This window comes from Engraulis encrasicolus, chromosome 22 (genome assembly GCF_034702125.1).
Source record: "Engraulis encrasicolus isolate BLACKSEA-1 chromosome 22, IST_EnEncr_1.0, whole genome shotgun sequence".
Lineage (NCBI taxonomy): Eukaryota > Metazoa > Chordata > Actinopteri > Clupeiformes > Engraulidae > Engraulis > Engraulis encrasicolus.
The window spans coordinates 45,481,126-45,499,784 of record NC_085878.1 but is presented as its reverse complement, the minus strand read 5'-3'; the positions used below and the strand labels follow the sequence as shown (position 1 = coordinate 45,499,784).

The following is an 18,659-nucleotide window of genomic DNA, read 5'->3' as shown; positions in this document are numbered from 1 at the left end:
GTTCCTGCCATTTCTCTACGCAGAGAAGCTCATAACAAAGTTGTGAGAATCATGTGACTCAAACTGATGATGATTGAGACGAAGGTCATCAATAATCATTAGTTTAAGAGTTGCTTCCCTGATGAACAATATCTAACTTCCCCTCTGATCACCAAATGGCTGGCCCAGGGTCCCTGTCCATGTTGTCCTCAGTCCTCCTCCCTTAGGAGGCGCTGTGACCAAAGGCCCACTCACAATCACCTGGGCAACACCTTAGGCAAAGAGGCTGGATATATAATAAGAGGAATCGAAACACGCCCACTCAATGCAAAAGTGTGTGCTCAAAATGTGGTCTCCTAAGGGGGCGTTGTCCCTCCTTCTTCTCTTTTCGTGGTGTTTGCACAAGACGTGCGCTACCGCCATCTACAGCGCTAAGGGGACTCCATTTATTCTCTACCTCAAGACTCCGAAGGTCTCCTAATCAAAGGTCTCCTAAAGGGGCGTTCACCCCACGTAAAGTGGATACCGGAAAAGAACCCGCCTGCTTTATCTCACTCTCATATACGATTCTCTGCCTTAGGTGTCTCCCAAGGGCCCTTTGTTCCTCACTCTGGTCTTGACTGCTGGACGGACAGGACAATAGAGAGAAACTTGCACAACTTTTGGACCAAGCTTTTGTTTGATATCCGGCCGAATACAAACATAGACTGCTTAGTTCATCTTACATACACTGTAAGCTTAAAACACCTTTGCGAAGAATTCCTCACGTCAAGTCTGAGACCTTGCCTGGACATATCTTAAGACTTTATCCGGACACTGTGAGCTAAAGGCGAGCTCACTGCGAGAAATAGCCACGCACGCCTTCGTGGACCAACTTCTCGCATTTGGGATTCAACCAACGAATCTCAAGCCGCAACAAAGACTCCTTTGCAGCCCCAAACTCTCGAGAGGACGAGGGAAACTTTGGACTGCAACCACTTCCAGACGGACGCACCGAGCCCTTTGGAAAACTGGATATCTTCCTTTTCATCTCACACAGTAGGCACTGGGCATAGCTTATGTACTGAGATAGATGTGTTTTTGAACTATGACTTGAGTTATTTTTCATGTGCACATGTTTATTTGCATTTCTCTATTTGCTTTTCTGTCTATCCGTCTGCTTAGCTTAGGTTACCCTCTGCTAACTCATTCTGTATTACCGGCTGCTAAGCCTAGCGACCCCGCTTGTGGCGTTCGCACGGAATAGTTCAAGTATTGATTAACCATCAATGTTCGGAACTGTCCGAGGATCGTCATAACGTGACCGTTTTGCTTATTAGTCCAGAAATACACGCGCTGCGCCTTTGGTAGTAACAGGCCTTAACAGGCCCTAGGTTAGCTCAACGCAACGCTAACCATTTGTTTACACAAACAAATTTGTTTTGTTTACAGACACATAGCCACTAGAGTTCCATCTCTCTCTCTCTCTCTCTCGCTCTCTCGTTCTTTCACTCTCTCCCCTTCAAAATATTAGATCCTCCGAGCATTTCAGTACTCTTTTATACACTTTTAGTGCATAATCTGTAGTAAACCATTCTCTGAATAGCCAACTCTGCTCGGAGCTCTCTGCAAGTTAGCCATAGCCACGTTGGGCTTGCAGTGTTTACACAAGCACGCTGAAACCCCACTTCCTGTAGTTTTACAACTCGTAATGGCTGCGTAGACGGCAACGTCTCCCACTTGCTATGTCTTTTATTTCGTTTTCTTTCTCTTCCTGTTCTACTCGGACTTGTTATCGTTAATTCCAGAACCCTTTTGATACATTCGCGCGTCCACTGTGGGACTTGAAGCGCCTGAAACCACACGGTTTACTTGCTACATAGCTGCTAGCTATCCCTATTGTTCACGGTTCTGATGCTAACGTTAACCTAGCCGAGCGGACGCCATTGTTGTCCAGCAACAGAAACGCACATAGTCACAGCCCTTATAGAACAGCCTTGCCACTCGCTATTAAGCCCCATTGTACCAGTTGTTTGTATTAGTTCTATGGTTTTTGGCTGCAGTTCCAATGAGTTCTCCACTAGTCGCGCATCGGAGACCAGAATGAATGGGACCCAATGGAGCTAGATGCTAAAAATCTTAATTTTCACCCAGGTCTCATCAACAAAGCTCAGATTTCAATGTCGTTCTGGAGATTTCAAAAAGGGTTTCACTCAATAGTATAATAAAAAAGCACATATGTCCGTTTGATTTGTTACAGGGGGGCGTTTTTGTTACTTGCTAGCATTTCGCTAAGGATGTGAAGTCATAGACACTTAAAATCACTTTTTAAGCATATGCGTGGCTCAAAAGATCTAAAACTCAGTTGTGGGTATTTTCTATTTATACCATGGCAGACTGGATTCTCCCATTGTCACGCGCTAAATTGGGTGTTGATTAACTGTCTATAGATGCACACCTATGAAGTAGTCCCACTATTAGGTCACTTTTCTGACCGCATAACTCCAGTGTATCAATGTGCCAAAGCACGTACGCTCATAAATTACACAGGAAAAAGTTGCAAGCATTACGCGCTGAATTGACATGTCACATCACGCGTCTAGAAACAGCAGCAATGTACAGTGAATCTGGAGCAAATCTTAGTAGGCCTAATCAAATTTCAAACATGTTTATTTCTCCCGGTCCGTGTACCATTCGTTCTTTTGTTTTTCGATTCAGAACCAAATAACAAAAAACGAAAAAACGGCTGGTTATTTCATTATTTCGTTTTAGTGATAAACGGAAAATCAAATTTTGATCTGTATTTCCAAATGTTATTTTCTACTTTCTTTTCAAAATAACGCCAATGAAAAAAAGGTTGACGTGCTATTTTTAATTTTTGATATTTTCATCTCTCGGCCGTATGTGCCCCGGAAGTTATAGCCTACAAGCCGACCTCGATTAAACAGGTTAAAATCATAACTAAATCCATACTGGATGTTGTCAGAAGAGGTGTTTTGAAACATATATGTGAAATTCACAGTCTAAAACAAATCCAAACGGCAATATTTTTATGAAAATCTATCAGTTGAAACTTGAAAGCTTTCATGTCCGTCTACATGGCCTGACGCGTCTTGCCTTCATGGGCGGGCGCCCTCTGTCCATGGTGCTGAAATCGCGGCACCAAAGATTCTTTTAATTCTAACGTTGCGGCACTACTCTTATGTGTGAAGCACCTTACCGTTTCATGAGTGAATACGTACAGACAGTCTACAAAAGACCAAACAATACAACCAATCAATACTGTTGTACCCTTTGCCGACATAATAAGGCTCTCACATGCACGTCACAAAACAATAATCCACGCGGCGGGACTATTTTGATTATATTCCTTCCAAAAAATGTCAAAATGACACAAAAATCTGTAATTTGCATTGTCCGTAATTATACCAAACTAAAACAAAAGTATAGATGTAGAAGATAGTCCACGTTACAAAACTTTAACAAAAATGCGAGCCATATCACAAAAGAAGGCCATCCAAAATGCTGGTTTACAGTAAAATAAATTGAGGCAATTACCACAAAATCAATAGCATCAGTTTTACGCTGGAAAATGAAATATGAGCTAAAACTTCACCCCCTACCATCAGTACAGTAGGTGACATTTCTGAGTAGCTCTAGGTGCGATCATTCTCTCTGGCATTTGCAGCTGGTGCAGCCCTTGTATTGCACTGCGAGCTGTCCACGTGTGTGGTGCTAGGTGAAATGTGCACTGGCAGCACTCATCGTTGAGTTTGGGAGATGTCTTTAGTGGGAGTATTTGAATGTGTAAAAACACGTTGAACACAGTGGCAATGGCCATTTTCAGTAAGCTTGGGGAAGTATAGCCTTGCGCCCTACTATTTGTAAGCCTATGTGTCTTGTTTCACCGTCATACTTGCATCAGCACATTACACTTGCCAAAATAACGTTGATGTGGTGCTGACATTTTACTGAAGCCTAATATCTCAACCAAATCGGGAGTAAATTGAATTAAATTAAAGTCTCTCAACATGGCTTGCCATTCCATGAGGGATAAGGAGAATGCAGCTCACACACGCGGTGCGTTCCTTTGAGATGCCTGCTGTGTTAAGTGCTGCGCCACGCATTGTGTAGGTTTAGACAAATGACAGTGATAAACATAGCCAGGTCAAAATTACTAACAGGAAAAGAGGGACAATGACAAAGGGAATGAATTCGCCAGGAAGACAGATTTTATTTGGCAAACTAGAGACTTTCTAGGGTTCATGACAAAAGAATGCTTGGCATTAGATCTGATGGCTGGGGGAAACGTCAGAGGGCAATTATTTCCGAGAGTCCAACAACAACACAATATCAAAATGTCATGGTGTACGCGACCACCTGCCACCAAAAGTCAGCTCCTTTCGATTCCTAGAAAACAGATGCCTTAAAAATTAATAATAATCCAGATCCCATTCGGCTTCTATAGGCTATCTCCACATTGTTCCATAAGACAGCTTCGCTGATAAGCCTAGCTAATAGCTGTAGTAAGCCCAAAAGACACCAAAACAGTGTTCGGTGGTCGTTGTCTATTACAAAACTGTTAATAAAACCTGGGGTCTTCGGGTAGCCTAGGCCTACGACATTCAAAACTATGTCAGTCGTGCGCACTGTCAAATGAGAGCCACGAGAAACGCGGTGGGGCGCAACATCGTCCTGTGTTTCGCAACATCGCCAACGGCAGGGGCAAACGCTAGTACTTCCGGGGCACATACGGCTGAGAAATGAAAATATCAAAAATTAAAAATACCACGTCGGCTTTTTTTCATTGGCGTTGTTTTGAAATTAAGTGCAAAATACATTTTGGAAATTCAAATCGAAATTTGTTTTTTCGTTTGTCACTAAAACGAAATAATGAAATAACCAGCCGTTTTTTTTTCCGTTTTTTGTTATTTGGTTCTGAATCGAAAAACAAAAGAACGAATGGTACACGGACCTCTCCCAACTGACCATCACTCTGTCAACTTTGTGATAGAGAGAGAGAGAGAGAGAGAGAGAGAGAGAGAGAGAGAGATATTCCCTGCGCAAAGTAAGGGACGCCATTTCACGTGGGCGTTTCTTCCCCACGAGAGGAGAGGTTTCCTGTGGTTGTAGCGTTTGTCAGTTGAGAGAGTAGCGTAACTTATGAAAAGTATGGGATATTTTCGGATCAATAACTATGGGAACGCAGTGGAAAATAAATCAAAGGCTATGGGAGGAGAGCAGATTGACGAGGTGCCTGTTTTGATGAAGTTAATGGCGAGGCGAGGCATTTAGAATGTCGCCAAGATGCACGGGGTATTTTTTTAATCTATTGAGATCTGTAAATTTGTGGGAATCATGCCAACTGTAGCATAATCTAGTGGGCAAGTCAGACGCGCCCATATATCGGATGAGTAGAACATTGAGGCGACTGACTTGACAACCAAATGCGATAGAATTAACGACTGGCTCTTGACTTCACAACCGAATGCGATAGAACTAACGACGGTGTCTTGGCCATAGCAACCTTCAATTTAGAATTAGTAACGGCAGTTCGCCAGAAAGTTAGGAAAAGAACCTTCTTGTGGCGGAAGGAAGTAGTTATACAGAAAACCTTTGTTTTAGCCATTAAAGCATCGAAATAATTCCTCAAATAAATTTCAGACAGTGTGGCAACCGTGGTATAAGCGGGATAATTGACTTTACAGTGTGCGTATAACAGGAAAAATAATGCACACCGAGGTGTAACGGCTCACCACCAAGGTGTGCATTATTTTCCCTGTTATACGCACACCGCGTCGTCAATTATCCCTTACATATAGTCTTTCGAAAGCAACATCCGAATTACACGAGAAAAAATCATATACTGAGATAAAGGCACCATGAGGGGTTTTGCTCCATAGGACTCCATTCATTCTGGTCTCCGGGCCGCCACGTGGATAAGGGTGGAACTGCCCCTTCAGCTCTAAATCTGCCATAGAACTAATACAAACCTGCCTCGTTTTGGAAACCGGAAATACTCTGTGAAACCAACCAGTGGCGTATCTGGTCTAAAGGGCCGCACACACACATCGCTGCTATTTACTAGCTTCTCGCTTGCTCGCCTACTCGCCTCCCTTTCATGGAACGTTCGCTGAAAGTTCCCGCGGCTTTAACTGCCAATGAACAGGCAAGAAGTACCGAACTCTGCCTTCCAATTGGTTACTCACTTACTCGCCTCGCTCGAAGATAAAATATTTTCAACTCGGGATCCGCCCACATCGCATCGCTTGTACAGTACTCGCCTGCTAGTCTCGATGGAACACATTGACATTCTATTGAGTTCATTCGCGGAGCGAATTGTGTGCATTTATTACAGAAACCCCAGACATTGTTGTGGACCCTTTGGGCCCTGCCTAGACGACATTAGGCCTTTCCTAAGCAGCTACTTATCAGTAGCCTTTCCATTGTCTTTGCTTTCTGTAGCTAAGGCTAGCTTAGTCAACCACACACACACGTGGTAGCCTAGCAACCAGACCTCTGCTACACACACACATACACACACACACACGCACATCCACACACACAGGCTGAAAGCCTGCCCCCTTTTTCTTTCTTTTCCCCTCTTTTATTTTCTTTCTTGTTTTATACTATTGTGCCTTATTATTGTTATTATTCCATTTAACCGATTTTGAATGTAATGCATTTTATTAGATTACTTAGTAGTTAATAAAGTTACTCATTTGATTGCATTTTGTTGTCCTTGTTGCTTTGTACAACGAACCAACCTACTATAGAACTTTGCCTTCAGATCTACTTTTGTGCTTGTGTACCCCAGCTGATCACAGAGAATAGGCCTTACTGTTCACTGTGCCCTGCTGAGTAACCCCAGTACAAAACTTATTATTAATTCTGTGTTTAGCAATTTATTGTTGAATATTGCGATTGATAAATCTTAAGGATTTTATGAGACGGTCCTTTAATTACATTTTAATTAATTTGTTTATTAATATTAATTAATTCATAATTAATGAAATTCCCAAACGAGATTTTTGCCTTCAATTCCTGGTATAGCCGCATGAGGAGTAATAATAATAATAATAATAATTGTATTTGTATAGCACTGTGTCATACAAGGCATGTAACTCAAAGTGCTTAACAAATGGGAAAAAACATTGTTAGAGATAGATTTAAAAGGAGAGGTATAGAGGAGAGGCAGAAAAGCAGGAAGGCAGAGGAAGAAGAGATAGACAGAGAATGTAGAGTCATAAGGTCAACGTAGGTTAGGACCAGGATTCTTAGATGTGTAAGGTCCATAGTGGCTGGGCCTATCATAAGTCATAGATAGTCACACAGAGATTGGGCGCTCAGGTGCGGCCCCTGGTGGCATCAGGGGTGAGGAAAAACTCCCTTTCGCTTGATTCATAGTTTGTGAGGGGAAAAAAAAGCTCAGTGAGGTCTGAGAAAAAAGACCCCCTCTAGTCAGGAAGAAACCTCAGGCAGAGACCAGCGGCCACCTAGGGGAGCCCCCTGCCAGGGCTGGATTGCGAGTAGTAAGGGCGCTGCGGCGGCTGGGACACTATGACGCCTTGGCAGCTAGGAGTTGGCAAGGATGAAGAGGTGGGTCTTCAGCTGCTTCTTAAAGGAGTCGACGGAGGTGGCTGATCGGATCTCGATGGGGAGGGCGTTCCATCTCTTGGGCGCATAGCAGGCAAACGCGGCGTCGCCGATCTTCTTCTGCGGGGGGGTGGGGGTCCTTAGCAGCTTGGCATCAGTGGACCTGAGAGCTCGAGCAGGGGCATAAAAAGAGAGCATGTCTGAGATATAGCTAGGGGCAAGTCCATTTAATGCTTTAAATACTGTGAGCAGAATCTTAAAGTCGATTCTGTATGAGACAGGTAACCAGTGCAGGTCTGCCAAGACAGGAGAGATGTGCTCTCTCATTCTGGTTCTTGTTAGGATTCTTGCCGCAGAATTTTGAATGAGTTGCAATTTGTCAATTAATTTTTTTGGGAGACCAGAGAAGAGAGCATTGCAGTAGTCTATCCTACTGGTGACAAAGGCATGAATAAGTTTCTCAGCGTCTTGTCGGGGGGCCAAGCCGCGCACTTTGTTGACATTTCTAAGATGGAAAAAAGCAGATTTTGTTATCTTGTTGATGTGAGGCTCAAAGCTCAAATCCGAGTCTATGACCACACCTAGGCTAGTAACCTTATCTTTAATGTGTATGCTTAGGTCACCTAGGCTTGAGTGGAGTTTTGCACGTTTTTTCTTAGGCCCAATGAGCAACACTTCAGTTTTATCTTCATTTAATTTTAGGAAGTTACTGTTCATCCAATCTGTAATGGCAGACATGCATTTAGTCAAGGCATGAATGGCAGTGGTTTGGCTAGGCTCGACAGAGATATATAGTTGAGTGTCATCGGCATAGCTATGAAAATCAACATTGTGCTCTCTGATGATGGAGCCCAGGGGCAACATATAGAGAGAGAAGAGGAGAGGGCCCAAGCAACTACCCTGAGCAACTCCAAAAGGCACATCATACTTGTTGGAGACGTATTCTCCGATGGTGACAAAAAACTGTCTTCCTGTAATATATGTTTTGAACCACTCTAAGACGTGACCGGACAAGCCTACCCAAGATTCAAGGCGGTCAATTAGTATGTTGTGGTCTATCGTGTCAAAGGCGGCACTGAGGTCGAGGAGGATAAGTGCTGAAACTTTGTTTGCGGCAGTGTTGAGCCTAAGATCACTTATTATTTTGGTTAGTGCTGTTTCGGTGCTATGGTTGGCTCTAAAGCCTGATTGGAATTTTTCCAAGATATCATTCCCAGCCAGATGTTGATTAAGCTGTTTAAATACAACTTTTTCTAGTACCTTGCTTATAAAGGGGAGGTTTGATATAGGTCTGTAGTTGTTTAAAGAATTCTAAATTTGTCTTTTTTAGGAGTGGCTTTACCATGGCTGTTTTGAATGAGCTTGGAAAAATGCCTGTAAGCATAGAGGTGTTAACAATTTGCAGTAAAGGTGCTGCTAAGCAACCAAGTATGTTTTTTAGCAGATATGTGGGGAGTAAATCCACACGCAGCTTCCCCTACATTAACGTCACTTCAATTGCATAACCGCAGTTGTACTTACATTACTGGTGCGGTCCGTGTGAGGATTCTGATTCTCACGCGACTGTCCCTACATTACTGGTGCGGCAGGGCCGTCTCTAAAGAATGGGCTGAACGGGCTGCAGCCCCGGGCATCACCGCTAGGGGGGACCTCCGGTCTCGGAATGTCAAATGACAAAAAATAATAGAAGAAAAAAAAACGAGCGAAAATGTCGAGCCATAGGAAACAGGAGAGCGGAGCAAAAATACGAAAATTAGTAGAAATAAAAAAGGAAAGAGCCAAAGAATTATTACAGAAAACACCCAAATTAACCAACCTGTGGAGTAGTCAGCCTGCTGTAGCGGCTACCACCAGCAAAGATTTTTTCGGTAGGCCTACACAGTTCTGGTCCTCCTTGCGCAACTCTCGAGCAGCATGTGGCTCGCCTTTGGAGCTCACAACGTTAGTCTATTGTACGGTCAGCATGAAAAGGGTACTGTTGTGCTGGCTGTCTATCAGCTGTCAATAACGCCACGCGGACTTACTAAAGCCCTGATCAAAAAGCGAACCGCGAGATATTACATTCCTCACGCAACGTTTTGGTATCTATGGCGCTGCGCGTGCATAGTAGGCTTCATCAACATGGTAGGCTATGATTTCGCGACATCTGCAACTTCGTCAGCATTTAAGATAGTGTTAATCATGTCAACGTTATTGTTTTGAAAGATGTAATTGCTGTCAATGCCAACAGACAGTCAATTAGTTTCTAGTCGCTGAAACACCTTAAAAATAGCGACAGATAAGAGAGAAGGTGGGAGTCTTTGACAGTGAGAGAAGGCGGGACATATCTCACAGACGCACGCCTATGGCAAGCCGTTTTAACATATAGTTTTTTTAAGTGACACGTTTTTTTTTTTTTCTTGTAGGCCCATGTAGACCATCCTAATTTGAGTTTATAATTTCTAATATATCAGTTTCAGTAGCCTACAATCTTAAATAGCCCTAGTGTAATATTGTATGCAATAATTTGTTTCATTAGTAGGCCTACATTGGATAGGCATATAGCCTACTACATTTAGACTGATAGGTTGGCAAATAGCCTACATTTCCATTGTGGAATATTATATTAGACCTACATAGGTTATCTACACAGTACATATGCAAATTATTATTAATTATTTTATTTTATTAATTTAAAAATATTTTTATTTTATTTATGATTTATTATTATTTTTGGGTTTCGAGCGCTATGCGATTAATCGCGATTAATCACAGAAAGTCATTGAGTTAATGCGATTAAAGATTTTCATGTTTGCCCACCCCTAGAAATAATATCACCAGTTAACTTTAAACGGTATCTTTCGGTTTGTGGAGTATGGCGTGCTCTTATCCAGATAGTTTGTTGGCTTCTTGGGTTTGGGTGCTCTTTAGTCCAAGGTATAGTACTTCCAGGATCAAAAAATGAGAATAAATTCTCTGACTAGGGCACTCCAAATTAAAATGTCTTTATTGATGTGACAGGTCCTACATGGACATATTAAAAGGTCAAAATCTTTCCCAATAATAGGCCATGGGTAAACAAATCAGTTAAATCTAGTATTTTGGCCAAGAAAAATGCCTTCAAACAAGGATCTGTGACAGACTTACAATCTGCAACGAAAAATATGAAAATTGAAATACTGAGAGCAAAACAGAACTATAAGGACAAATTAGAATATAACATGTCCACAAATAAAATGGGTTCAGCATGGTCATGCATGAAAAGCATTGCAGGCATTAATACGTCACACTCAAACGGCAGTACCATCACTCTTGAGGGCTTTGACTCAGACTACAACCTTGCAAATGTTCTCAACAGTTTCTACAACCGTTTTGATGTTGTTGATTTTAGCAGTGAAATACAGGACCTGAGACATCAATTTACGGATCAAGATCACCACAGCATAAGAGAAGAGAACATTGTGAGAGCATTCACACATACAAAGACAAACAAGAGTCAAGGACCGGATGCCATCTGTGGTCGCCTGCTCAAATCATGCTCTAAAGAACTGGCCCCAATATTCCACCATATATTCAACAAGTCCCTGCAAACTCAGCATGTACCCAAATGTTGTAAGGATGCTGTGGTGATCCCAGTTCCCCAATCCAACACCCTTAAAGTACTAAACGACCAAAGACCCATAGCCTTGACATCCATAGTAATGAAAACCTTTAAAAAATTAGTCAAAACTGCTGTCATGGTGAGGACACAGCCTGACATGGATGCACTGCAGTTTGCCTATAGGCCACAGAGGGGAGTTGAGGATGCCACAGCCACCCTTTTAAATATGGTTTTTAAACATCTAGAGGGAAAAGACACTCATGCTCGGCTTTTATTTATTGATTTTATGTCTGCTTTTAACTCTATCCAACCACATGTTTTGATGAAAAGGCTAGCGGAGGAATTCAATCTGAGCAAGAATCTTTTGGGGTGGATTTTAGACTTTTTAACAAACCGGACACAGAGGGTGCGAATCAATGGAGCCCTGTCTGACCAGTCCTGCAGTTCCACTGGCTCGCCACAAGGATGTGTCCTGTCCCCCCTGTTGTTCATCCTATATACTAACATGTGCCGTAGCAATAGAGTCAACAGATCAATTATTAAGTATGCAGATGACACAGTAATCGTAAGTCTGCTACATGGCAACGAGACAGGCCATGGGCCAATTGTGGAGGAATTCAAGGACTGGTGTGGAAAATCATTCCTTCAGATGAACATTACGAAAACAAAGGATATGATTATTGATTTCAGGAGGAACCCCCAGACCCAGATACTCACAGAAATCAACGGCCAGAGTGTGGAAACTGTGGAAAAATACAAGTATCTTGGCACCATTATTGACAATAAGCTCACTTTTGATGCAAATTGTGAAGCTGTTTTTAAAAAGGCCAACCAACGTCTTCACTGTCTAAGAAAACTGTCCTATTTCCACATTGACAGAAAATTACTTACTCTCTTTTATCGCGCTTTTATTGAATCCATTTTATCTTTCTGCCTGGTGTGTTGGTTTAACAATTTGTCCCTGAAAAATAGAAACTCCCTTAACCAAATAGTTAAGTGGTCCAGCAGGCTTATTGGAGAGCCACAACTTAACCCTGAAGCCCTCTACAATAGACAGCTGCAGAGGATAGCTGAGTCCATCTTACAAGATGGCTCCCATCCACTATATAAAGAGTTCCAGCTTCTGCCCTCTGGCCACAGATATAGCCTGCCTGCCTGTCGAACAAAGCGTTTCAGAGGAAGCTTTGTCCCCTCTGCAATTAGATAAATTAATAATATAGCGTCCAAACACAGGCTATGATTCTCTGTAGGCCTATATGATCATCTTATTTATTGCTTGAACTGTTTTTTTCACTGTTTTTACTGTTTTTTTATTTTTATTTTTATTCCTTAGACAAGAGTCTTATTTTACTTGGTATTTATCAAGCCAGTTACTTCTCATCATGTATTTTATACTCCTTTTTATCATATATTTAACAATCTATTCTTATTTAGTACCCCTGTCACTTTATGTGACACCATGTCTCTTTGATAGGATGCACTCGGTCACTTTTGGTATTATCCATATTTTCATTGTGGGTTGCTTGTATGTTATGTGTGTCCTATGTCCTGAATGTTTTGTATGAGCGAAGCTCACTTTACTGCAAATCAAATCTACCCTTGGGTACCAATAAAGTAATCTAATCTAATCTAATTAAAAACAAGGCCTTGTTTTTAATATGTCCATGTAGGACCTGTCACATCAATAAAGACATTTTAATTTGGAGTGCCTTAGTCAGAGAATTTATTCTCATTTTTTGATCCTTTAAACGGTATCTGTCATAGATTGGTAGGCCTACTATTAGCTCATTCAAAAAGTCGAGAATCCCCAGAAAGCCGACCTAAAACCTCGGGAAAGTGGGAGTGAACATTTGGTGACGCAATGTCAGATCGATAATTACCGAGGTTGATCTCTGGCGGAAGTATAGAACAACGAGTTCCCGAGCTTGTGTTTTGTGTGACGACACACGCATCATCAACATGGCGCCCATGCATGCAACTGACATGTAAACAGTATCATAAAAGCTAAAATATCGTCTTGTAATCACTATCAACAACACCAGTTGATGTCATTCAATTGCAGATGCATATATGACAGCAATGCTGGTCTCTGACTGTTTAATTTAGCTTACTTCAGCTAAAATGATATGTCGTGGGTGTGGAGGCTCAAGTGGAGGTGAAAAAAAGAAAAGAGAACCAAAACAAAACACGCATGATTTCCGATTGTTCCGGGATCAGTGGCGTTCATGTGCCAAAGTCCAGAACTCGGTTGTCACGTGAGCAGTGTCGTCAGCTGTCTCGAGAGGTCCCGAGCCCGTGAAGGCGACATGTGTACGCTGATGTGTCAGTGGGTTTGTGTGACGTCATGCATCAGAACATGATATGAAGGGCCCCATCCGGGTAATTAGACCCGGGCCTCAGAAAGTGTTAATCCGGCCCTGTGGTGCGGTCCGTGTGATGATTCTGATTCTCACGCGACTGTACCTACACAATCTTGAAAACACATTTGCAAATGTGAAAACAAATCCACAAAACCACAAATACAAATCCCGAAAGACAATTCATTACAAAAAGGGAATGTCACAAAAAGTGTAAGTGACCAATGGCATGCCAGCGAGCAGGAAATAGAAAGGAACCTCAAGTAAAGATGCTCTACTTCTCAATAGCACATGGAATATGTACAGTACATGGAGTGCTGACTTACTGTAGTGTATGGCACATACTATGAAAGTGGCCCATGTCTTAGATATTTTTATAGACATGTAATATTTTTATCTCCACCAAGGAGTTTATGTTTTCGGTCGCGTTGGTTTGTTTGTTTGACTGTCAGCGGGATAATTTGAAAATGTATGCAAGGATGTTGAAATTTTGTGGAGTTGTTGGAAATGACAAAAGGAACAAGTGATTAAATTTAGGTGGTGATTCAGGATTTAAAAAAATAAGATTCTTCACCATTGCGGGATAGGGTGATTTTTGACATTCCAGTTTGTAACTCCACAAAAACAATGCAGAAAGACATGACATTTTTTGAGGTATAACATACCGGTAGACAAATATTCTATCAAACAGCTTCCTTGGCGGAGGTCTGCACTCTTTGAGTGCATTTCTGGTTATGCATCTTTTTCATTTGAGTCTGCCAACAGTCTACTTATCAATCATCTCTCTTTCACAGCCTTGAAGAAGCTGAACTTCTTCACCTCCCAGAAGTCGGGGCCTTTCGAGGCTGTAGATGTGGCTACCAACACCCGCCTGGAGTGGCGAGCCCATGGGCTTCCCCTGCGCACGGACAAGACTCCCCGCGCTGACCTGCACTACATTGCCAGCGAGCTGGAGCGTCTGCCGGGAGGCGAACGCACGGTGGTGGTCTTCACCATCTGGGCCCACTTCACCACCTACCCGCTGGGCACCTACGTGCGGCGGCTGGCCACCATCCGGCAGGCGGTGCTCTCGCTGCTCCAGCGCTCCCAGGGCCTCACCCTGGTGGTCATCAAGTCGGCCAACACGGGCTACAAGGACGTGTACGGCAGCGACTGGCTGAGCTGGCAGCTGGACTGCGTGCTGCGTGCCATGTTCCGGAACATTCCCGTCGTGATTCTGGACGTGTGGCAGATGACCTCTTGCCACTACGCACCTGACAACATTCACCCGCCACTGGTGGTGGTGCGTAACGAGGTTGAACTTTTCCTATCATTTGTGTGCCCCAAGTGATGGCAATGTCTGGCATCAGTATGTGTTAAATGCGACATCATTTTTTACATGCGCCTTTACTGTGTTGAGGCACATTCTACAACGTGAAGTTCTACATGCCAGGGAGTGTTCTACACGCCGGAGCAAGATCCATCATGGTGACGCAATAACAAACTTTCCAAACTATCACTGCAACTATCTGGATTTTACCTTACTTCCATAGATTACATTGCACTAAACTCATCATCAACACTGGATTACCTCTTCACTTTCATAGACTCATACAGTATTTCTATAACCTGGATAATGTGGAAATGCATGACAAAAAAGAGGAAGACGAGACGGGTCTACTGTACCGAGACTGAGGTCAGTGTCCTTGAATCCATAAATGCAAAACTGTCTGTTCTTGAGCTACTCCGTGGCGACCAAAAAGCCAGTTTACAATTTTCACAGTCCCAGACTGACACACTGTTCCAAGAAAATGCTGATCTTAAAGGAACTGTAAATACCCTCTCATCACAAATCACGCAACTCTCCGAAGAAAATAAATCCAACAAAGCCACCCTACTCGACCTTCAGTGCCAACCCGACGATCCCGAACAGGCCCTGAAACAATTTATGGAAACATCCTTACAACTTCCCAAACAAGCAGTAGACCAGTGGTCTCCAATTAAGTTTTCTCAAGGGCCAAATAATGTGGAGCAAGCGAGGCCGCGGGCCAGACCCCCCCCCCACAAAAAAAATAAAAATAAAAAAAATAATAAAAATAATAATAATAATACAAAAATAATAGAAACACTGTTGAAATATTAAAATATTAGTATTAGCTGTTGCAATATAGTGCCAGGGAGGAATGTAAATAAAGACCAACTGTGAGAGAGAGAGAGAGAGAGAGAGAGAGAGAGAGAGAGAGAGAGAGAGAGAGCACGTTCAACTGCTGAATGCATGTTCAACTGCTGAACGTGCTCTCCAGCAGAGCCACTTCAGTCACGGAGGGAGGGAGGGGGAGAGAGATTTAGGCTACATGACAAGACCTAAAACACAAGGGCGAAACTTTGATTTTGACATTGGTGGGGACACAAAAGTGCTCCAAGACAAAGATTCCAGAAGCTTTTTTGCATTATCAATCATAGGTTCATGTCATGCAGATGTAGGGCACGGTCTATGAATATGGTCATTGATCCACGTCGATTTATAAGCACGAGCGGTGCTGTCCCCATAGCCTATTTGTTTCAAACGTGTATGACGCGCTATGCCGATTTAATGCCACGCTTTCAAAGACGTTGATTATTGAGAATGGAGAACGAGACACGGAATAGGTTAGAGGTAGGCCTAGGTGAAATTAATGTGGAGAGCATGGTCTATGAATATGGTCATTGATCCACGTCGATTTATAAGCACGAGCGGTGCTGTCTCCATAGCCTATTTGTTTCAAAAATGTATGACGCGCAATGCCGATTTCATGTCACGCTTTCAAAGACGTTGATTATTGGGGAAACGGAGAACGAGACACTGAATAGGTTAGAGGTTGGTGAAATTCATGTGGAGCGAGAGAAAGAGAGAGAGAGGGTGGGCAGCACCAACCCTTTGGATGCAGTGATGCACGCGCAACCGAAATTGAAAGAAAAGACAGGGAGGGACGAGAGGCAAAATGGGAGGCGCGGGTACTCAGACCTCCAGACCTATCCCCTTCTGAATTCTGCATTTTTTTTGTTTGTCATTATGCTAAGGTGCCCGCCGACGTTTTACAAAGGCGCCCTCGTGATAAATTTCTCTCGTGTTATATTGACGAGGAGTTATTGTGTCACTGTCACAAACATTCTATCATTTGCAGGACATAATGCAACATTAACATATTGACAGCCATTGGATATTCAACTGCACAACAGTCTCTGCAGTTAGTTGTGCCATCGTAGACAACTTGATTCATAGATAACGAGTTTGCCCTGCTAACGGGCTGTGTTCCAAACGTCATTTCATTAGCGAGTGATAGTGTGACTTACAGATTTCTTTGAAAAGTAGCTCCATATGTCCACTTTTTTTCTTTTGCCTGCCATCTCACTTGGCAGTCATGTGCCCGTGTCACCCACGTTGCACCAAAGATTCTGGAACGTTAGCCTGCCAGAGTAATTTAATAACGTACCGTGTGGTAACACCACTGATAAGCGCAGTGATAGAACCAGAGACGTTCTTAATGCAGAGAATCTTTGATAGAACCTACCGAAAAGACCTCAGCTTCTTCTTTTTTTTTTTTTTTGGCGCTCCTGCCTCCTAGCAACCATACACAACCTAGAGTCTCACGTGAAAGAAGGGGAAGGCACAGCCAATCAGATTGGTCGTCAGCCTTTGTTTTATTGGCAAAGGACTTTTGCTTAACCCTTTCTTCGCCGCAATGCGAATGAGACGGGAGACCGTTTTTCCCCCCAGCCCCAGTGATCAAATTGGTGCGGACAAAACGATTATCGCTGGATATTGGTGGGGACGCGTCCCTTATATCCATGCCGAAATTACGCCCATGCTAAAACAAATATAGTTCAATGTGCGCTAAAATCCCAATTCGGTCGAGGAACAAAAGTCATTTCCATAGCGATTAAATCTCATTGAACTCGTGCGCTGCATCTCACCTCTGCCTGAACAGAAAAGACGCAAGCCCATGCCACAGGTGGTACCCAGGCAGATGAAATAGTTAGTTTCCAGGAATGCTCGTCTATATATTTCTTTATTGCGGTCGTTTTCGAAAATCATATTAGTTTTCCTCCAACGCATTCCCGATGTATCATGCATTCTCTGCTCAACTGATCTCGCATAACGCGCCCCTACCAAACTACGGGGGAAAATATCCTCCACATTTAGAATAGGCTACTACAGTACGCCAGCTAAAATGCAAAGAGGGTGATATCACAAATACACAAAAATAGTGCAGGGGAGGAGAATCGTCCACATTTAACAGAGGACAGTGTGCTCTAACTGCATAACTGAGTGCTTTCTTCTGGTTGAACAGAGGGAAACACGCTCACCGTCGGGGCTGTCGGGGAGATGAGGTGGGCCATCAGGAATATTAAACCCTATTCTGCCTAACTACTAGCTATATGTTTCCTGGACATTTCTGAAATTCGGGTTAGGGGTAGGGTGGAGCAAGGTAGCCTACTGTTCTCAGATGCTCCCGTGGCGCCTTCAGATAGGCTAAATTAGGAATGCGATACAGTTATACACGTGCGATACAGAAATACAGATACGGCCAGCCAGACTTTCAATATTACGAGTGCAAGACAAAGCAAGACTGATATAACAAAGACATACAATAGAAGCAAAGGAGAATCGTTTACATCTGCAAACAGAAGAGAGTTGAGAAAACTCTGACGACTTGGCTTAAATAACTGTGCGCTTCGCGCCTCATGACTCTCCAGGTTTAATAGAAAGGGCGCGGCTCACCGCGGCGCGCACGCTGCACCCAGCAACGTTGACCTTCAGGAATACTCAGCTAATCTTCTGCCTGGCTCTATATTTCCAAGACATTTTAAAGGAACTGGTTTCGTTTTTGTCCTCCCTTCTTTTGGTAACGACTGTTCTCTGGAGCTTGAATTGCGTTAACGTCTCTACATGTAGGCTACTACCTTGCATAAATGATACTTCCAAAATACGGGATAATTGTCATCCAAACTTCACATAAATGTGAGTAAACAAAAGACAAAATGTATCTGGCCTGCTAAATACATAAAAATAGGGAAGGAGAGAATTGTCCTCATTTTCAACCAGAAGAGAGGAGAGTGCTTCGATACCGCACAATTGCGAATGGTCTGATGACCGAGGTAAACGCAATGATAAATAACGGCTTGTCTAGATGTCTAGGAGACAACAG

The 18,659-nt window shown here is 43.0% G+C and overlaps 1 protein-coding gene across 2 annotated transcripts in view; it reads left to right on the top strand.

Moving 5' to 3' along the window:
* LOC134438487 (NXPE family member 3-like) overlaps positions 1-14,859 on the top strand; it is a 57,969-nt gene extending 43,110 nt beyond the window's left edge. For both annotated transcript variants that reach the window (XM_063188065.1, XM_063188066.1), the window contains exon 6: positions 14,286-14,859. In XM_063188065.1, coding sequence (XP_063044135.1) covers positions 14,286-14,821 — 536 coding nt within the window. In that variant the 3' untranslated portion in view covers positions 14,822-14,859. The remainder of the gene's footprint in view (positions 1-14,285) is intronic.
* The last annotated feature ends 3,800 nt before the right edge of the window (positions 14,860-18,659 follow it).